At 34.3% G+C, this 6,949-nt stretch overlaps 1 protein-coding gene across 1 annotated transcript; it reads right to left on the bottom strand.

Annotated features, from left to right (window-relative positions):
• Positions 1 to 954: 954 nt before the first annotated feature.
• On the bottom strand, positions 955 to 1,719 carry LOC132041899 (uncharacterized). The gene has a single exon (XM_059432576.1). It carries the CDS (start codon positions 1,717 to 1,719, stop codon positions 1,030 to 1,032), a length of 690 nt encoding a protein of 229 aa, XP_059288559.1. The 3' UTR covers positions 955 to 1,029.
• Between the last annotated feature and the right edge of the window lie 5,230 nt (positions 1,720 to 6,949).

Below are 6,949 nucleotides of genomic sequence, written 5' to 3'. Positions count from 1 at the left end.
ATCAGATCTAAGTCTCTTGATTTTTCTGTCTAATTGGTTTTCTACTTCTGCTTTGAATTTCAAAAACATGTTTTCTGCCTCATCTTTAGACTTAAGAAGATATACCTTAGTGTAACTAGAAAAGTGATCAACAAAAGTAATGTAATACTTCTTTCCACCTTTACTAACTGTGTTCTTAAAATCAGCTAAGTTTGAATATACTAGTTTAAGCAATTCTGTCTTTCTGCTAGTAATAGATTTAAATGTTTCTTAGCATGTTTTTCTTCTACACACAGAGGACACTTAGAAAATTCATCAACTTTTACCGCAAGGATTAATTCTATTTTTCTAAGTCTTTTTATAGAAGCAATATTAACATGACCTAGTCTACCATGTCATAAATCAACAGACTCAACAATATAAGCAGAACTGGAAATATTTTCATTATTGATAATCTATTGAACAATGTTCAGTACAAATAAACCTCCACTAAGATACCCCTTCCTCACAAAGTCTCCTCCATAAGAAATAATAATTTTATTGGCTTCAAAAACAAGTTTAAGGCCTGCTTTGTTGAGAAGTGCTCCAGAGTTTCTACGAAGTGAAGGTACATATAGAACATTGTTCAAGGCTAAAGTTTTTCCAGAAGTTAACTTAAGTAGGATTTTTCCTTTACCCACAACTCCAGCGGTAGTGGAGTTACCCATGTAGACACACTCGCCATTAGTAGACTCCTCAAGGTTATGGAACAACTCCTTATTAGCACAAAGATGCCTTGAAGCGCCCGTGTCCAGCACTTTATCAGTCTTGTTAGCCACCAGATTTGCCTCAATGACCATAGCAGCAATAACTTCATTCCCTTCAGCAAGATTAGCTTGTAGCACCCTGCCCTCCCTGCTTCGAGTTTTGCCTTTATCTTTGATTACACTGAGTAGCCCTGCGACCAAGTTTCCCACAGGCGAAACAAGGTCCCTTGAACTTCTGGATTTGGCTTTCCGGCTTGTTGAAGTGATTCTTCTTCTTCCCATTTCCCTTTCTGGGGACTTTCTTCTATTTTCCTTTGAACCTGTCTTTCACAACAATACCAGAAGTTTCCATAAGGTTAGCTTTAGGAGAATTAAGGGAAAGAGCTTCTATCTTATCTTTGAGACGGTTTGCCTCCTCAGTCCTCATATGACTGATCAGTACCTGAAGAGTCAAGTCCTTCTTCTTATGCTTCAGTTGGTTCCTGTAATCACTCCAAGAAGGTGGAAATTTCTCAAGCAAAACATTGGCTTGAAAAACCTCACACATTTTCATGCCCTCGGTCAGAACAGTAGCAGTCAAATTCTCATACTCATGAACCTGTTCCATAATTGGCTTATTGTCAACCATCTGGAACTTAATCCACTTGCCAACAACATCCTTTTTCTTCCCTGCATTATCAGTATCATATATCTTTTCCAAACTGTCCCATATTTCCTTAGCAGATTTGTTAGTAACAAATAAATCAAACAGAGGATTAGTCATATGGTTCAGCAGATGTCCTCTAACAGCAGCAGCAGAAGAACCACCAGTGGGGTTAGAAACATCAGTAACAATGTTTGGAACATCAACAGGTGGTTCGTCAAACAAAACATAGTCAACTTCTAATTGTTCAAAGAAAATCAAAAGTTTTTGAGACCAGCGTTTAAAATTGTTTCTATCCAAAGGTTCAAGCTTTGACAAATCTGGAAGAGTTTTGTTTGAAGAAATAGCCATCTGAACAGTATTGTATAAAATCGCTTTAAAATTGTTAGTAAAATAGAGAACAATATAGATCAGTTACAAGGAAAACAAGAAAACAAATTATGAAACCACAGTTGTATCGTGGAAAGCCACTACCTTGAAAGAGATTTTTGGACCGATCATGGTGCAAATCATTTAGCACGGTGCGCTCCCCAAGGTTCCACAACAACTCCTGAACACCTGCACTGGTGGTTGGAAGTATAGAGCTTGCACAAATAGTTGCCCAGAAACAAGAAGACTATTAGCTTTTGTGTAGAAGAGAAGTTTTTTTCGGTGTGTTTTCAAGAAATCTGTGAACCTCGTTTTATAGGTAGATGAAAATAGAGTCAAGAATCAGAAACGTTGGTTAACGTTCAGAAAATAATTATGCCAATAAATCTGAATAATGGAGGAAAATAATTATTGACATTAACTCTTGAATAATGGGTCACTTAATTCAGAGGGTACAAATCTGCACAATAAATTCCATAGAATGAATCTAGACATATTTGGGTAATTTTTGGTAAGGATGTATTTGGACAATTTCGGATAAGCCCAAAATATCAAAGAATAATATTTGCAAAACCATAATTAATTTGGGTCTAACGTCTACACCGCGCGCTGGGAGGGGGGCGCGCAAATTCATCACTTTTTCGTGCGGAGTCCAATTCTCATGTGCGCGAGGCTCATCTCTTGTTCTAACCCATTTACTAACCCAACAATACACAATTCAATATAAGGAAGAAGGAAAGACTTTCCTCCACCTATGTGGGACATTTGCACTTCATGTAAGAGAAAAGATAAGGTAGGAAAAAGGAACAACAAAGAAACTTCGGCTTTGCATTACCAACAAAGAATTGACTAGAATAGCAATACATAACTCTCACAAGAATAACTTAGAGCCCGTTTGAATTGGCTTGTGAGCTGGTCAAGCCAGCTTATAAGCCATTTTTAACTTTTTTGAGTGTTTGACAAAATAGAAAAGTGCTTAAAATAAGCCAAAAACAAGAAGTTGGGAACCCCAACTTTTTTCTTTTTGGCTTAAAAGCGATTTTGGTTTGACCAACGATTTTACTCTTTTATCCCTTATATTTTCTTCTTATTCCAATATTACCCTCACTAAAAAAAACCTAAACTATCATCTTTCCCTCTCAACAACTTATTTTCAGTTTGAGCACTTTTATCCAAACACGTAATTGCTTATTTATAAAATAATTTTGAGCACTTAAAAAGTAAAGCCACTTTTTTCAGCTAATCTAAACGGGCTCTTAGTTCCCGAAATTAAAAATTCAAAGGCGGATCCAAAATTTAAATATTTGATAAGGCATTCATAGCACATTTAAAATTATAATTTTGAAATACAGTCAAACCTCTCTATAATGGCGGCGTTTGTCCGAAAATTTGATGGCCGCTATAGTGAGGTCTGTTATGTATGTATACTGGCATTTGATGTTTAGAACTCATTTAGTTATTATAAACAAAAGTACACGAGCAATTATTTTTTTGTACTTTTCATGTTATAAGCGAAAACAGTATACCTGTCAATTTTAAAATCTCATTTAATTTTCATATCTCATTAGCTAAAAATTGAAAAGACTAATAGATTACTAATAAATCCATAACTAGTTTTACCATACGGATAAAGAATTAAAATTTAAGGAGCATATGCATTTAAAATTAATTAAGAATTTAAATATCTCAAGTTTGACGTAAGAATTCTACAATTGCAGGTTGTTTCATAAATTCTAGACTCTTAGTGATAATATAATGCTTGAATTGACGAATAATTTTGTCCAAAATTTCAGTAAAATGGAATTTAATAGCTTTCCCTTGATGACTGTCTAAGAGCTTAGCAGTTGACTCTTCTATATCACCCCAAATAGCAGTAGATTGAGGCTCTTCATCAACACTTTCATTGTCACCTTATGCATCCGCTTGTCTCCTGTTCTTCCACTCCAATCGCTTGTGCAATAATATCTTCATCCGTGTGAGTTTCAAGGATTGGAAGTGCTGCCTCAACTCCGTATAAGTGGTAGCATTCATTGCTTGATTGGTGTTATGAGATCGGATTTGGGCTATTTAGATGATACACTACCAATATCCTCAACAAATTCTAAATTTTCACTATTAACATTGGGGTTGTCATTTGTAGTTAGAATTTCGATATTTCTTCAACACGATATTAGAATATTGCTGTTATAGAGAGTTAATTTTACAAAGAGTGTACCGTTATAATGAATGTCACTGCTGTTATAGGTAGAAGGTTGTTATAGAGAAGTAAAATATAACATAAAAAATCTGTTTCGGAGAAAATCAGGTTGTTATAGTGGAATCTTTGTTATAACAAATGACAATTATAGAGAGGTTTGACTGTATAATTTTAATTATTTTTGACATATATATCTCTCAGTGTAGAAAATATTGAGTCTAATTGAATTTATAAGCAAAAATAAAATCCCAAATTGGCGAAACTTTCGTATGTGAATTGAAAAGTGCAACAGAAATTCTAAAACCGAAAGGAATTGAAAAATCAAAGTCATAAATATTAGAGAAATAATTAATTAATCCTAAATATTAAGAATATAACTAATGAATATTCCTAAATAATAGGAAATTTTAGATCACTATTTATCTAATATGAAATCTATTTTGAAAGGATAAAAAAGGCGAATAGCATTTTTCTAAGGAGCTTCGTGATTTTTAATATACTAGAGTATATGCACGTGCTTCACATGAGATCTTCAATCAATTATTTATATATAAGAAGAAAAATAGATGGAAAAAGTGTGACTATCCTCGAAATATGCAAGAAACCAGTGTAACTACATTAATAAGACAGTGAATTCTAAAGAGTGAAGAGGTTAAAAGACATGTAAACTATCACACTTTTTCGAGTTTTTCATATCTCATCTATCCAGTGTTCTTATTACATACGTAAAATATCACACCTTGTATATTAAAACTCACCTCGTTGTTTGTCTATAAGCGCACCGAATACACAATCCATTTTAACTTTTAAAAAAAAGTGTCAAGTGACACTGTTAGGTTCGCTTTTACGCAGGTAAGACATAAAAGTTACTACGAGGTTGTTGATACTCTAATTAGATTTTATGTTTTTTTTAGAGTCGCAACCTAATTTATTATTGAAAACTAGGAAAACCGGGTTAAAGATTTCTGCGAAAATAAGTACTTTTGGACCAAAGTTCAAGGTAAGGGTTCTAATGATCCCTCAGAGAAGGTTTTATGCACCCTAGTATTAAAGATCTGTAGAATACGGTTGACCTACGAACTTCAATATGTGATTAATGTATTTATTTGTTCAAAAGTGTTTAATTTTCTGCAAAAATGTCATTTTTATTCACATCATAAACTTTTGAGAAAAAATTCGGCAAAAAACCCCCTTATAAAAAAGGATTTTTAGTTTAAAAAAATCCACGCAAGTGTTCAACTCACTTCGTTACCAGACTAAGACACACCCGAAATTTCTCCCAAGTAGAGTCGCTACTATTCTAATCCTAACAAAATGAGTTTAATACTTATGGATTTTATTATACGTATATAGAAAATATGAAGTATACCTCCGATTTTATGCATACATATATGTAAGAAAATACACCTTTTTCAACTTCAATTTTTATCGTTGAAGCCCATAGAGTCAAATTATATTTCAAGTCCAGATCCGTCACTCCTCAATTCAGCCCAACAGGTTTGTTTTTTCAGTCCAAAGCAAGTTCTGGGCTTCCAGGCCCAAAATGACTTTATTTCCTTCAAAAATCCACTCAAGACCAAGTTCAGTTCTCAATTTGTCCAGATTAGCCCAAGTCCATAATTCGGTTTTTCGCTTTGGCTAATTTGCCTTGTTTAAGACTTGGTCCAATTCAAACTTTAGCCAAATCCCATTTTTTGTTCTTTGCGTTAAATTGAGATTTTGAAACAATTTTAAACTTAGAAAATTTGTGATAAAAAATCCTGTTTCATACGAAAATGATTATTACCCGAGTTTTGAAAATGCTTTGGCAACTCCTTAAATGCTACGTGTTTCTCCTAAGTTCTACATCCACAGGGGTTTCAATATTACACATTCAATACATATACAACAGATATACATGCCAAATATATATAAATTGGAGAAGGGAGGGAAAATGAATTTTTAACTGATGGGCCTACCCAAGCCCATCAGTGCCATTTTCACCTATTGGCTGGGCTTTCAAAACATATCAGCTTCCCTTTATTTATTTTCCCACGGACTCGATCAAGGAGGATATTGGGCCTTTGGCCCAACGAATTTACGCAATAGGAGTCTCCAAAACAATGGAATTTTCATGCAAGCAAAGAGAGAGGTGACATGAATTAGAAAGCATCTAAATAAAAATGCTCTTAAGTAAAGGAACATATAGCACACTAAGTCACAAGAATAAAATATTCACCACACTTGAAAGAAAATTCGATTAGAAAAACACAGTAACTCTTACGGACTGAGGCAGGAAGCAAAAATAAGCTCAAGAATACAAAGTTATGGGCTTGATATTACTAAGCCCACATGAATTGTAATAACACAAGAATAAAGCCCAAATATACGAATAGAATGGAGTAGATCACAGGATTATTTGTCCATAAAGCAAGATATACATATTTTCCAACCAATATACCATAGATATACACAACCATAGAGATGGTAAAAATAGCACAAAAAGGGAAAACTTTCACCTTAATCCTGATGCCACACAAGATCCAAGGGGTTTCTATGAACCCCAGGCATGGTAGACATCAGGGAAAACTTAAGCTTAATCCCCAAGTGCTAATTTACCTCTCCATTTATGTGCTAAACTTAATGGTATTTAAGAGAAGGAGTGCTTGTATACACAGTTATATAAGGCAAAGACTAGTTTGTAATCACACAATTAACTTGGATGATAAGGCCCAAAGGTCAGACTCCTACTCAAACAGCCCAACTGAATCTTTAAAAGAAAGAAGAAGAAGAAGAAGAAGAAGAAGAAGAAGAAGAAATAAAAATCCAGATTTCAGTTAGAAAGATGAGCAGCATAAGTAAACAAGTAAAGTTCCCTACATGGAGATTAACAACAAAGGGAACCAAGTCCAAATGTTCACTAACTTGAAAACAAAGGCAAAACCTTATTCCTGGGGGTGATATTCCCCATTTACACCTAGTATACAGGTCCTGGTCCATTAGAGTATACCAAGTGTTGCATCTCTGGGCATTGGT

Source organism: Lycium ferocissimum, unplaced genomic scaffold (genome assembly GCF_029784015.1).
Source record: "Lycium ferocissimum isolate CSIRO_LF1 unplaced genomic scaffold, AGI_CSIRO_Lferr_CH_V1 ctg122, whole genome shotgun sequence".
Lineage (NCBI taxonomy): Eukaryota > Viridiplantae > Streptophyta > Magnoliopsida > Solanales > Solanaceae > Lycium > Lycium ferocissimum.
Note: the sequence above shows the minus strand (reverse complement) of the source record. Positions and strands in the feature narration are given on the sequence as shown.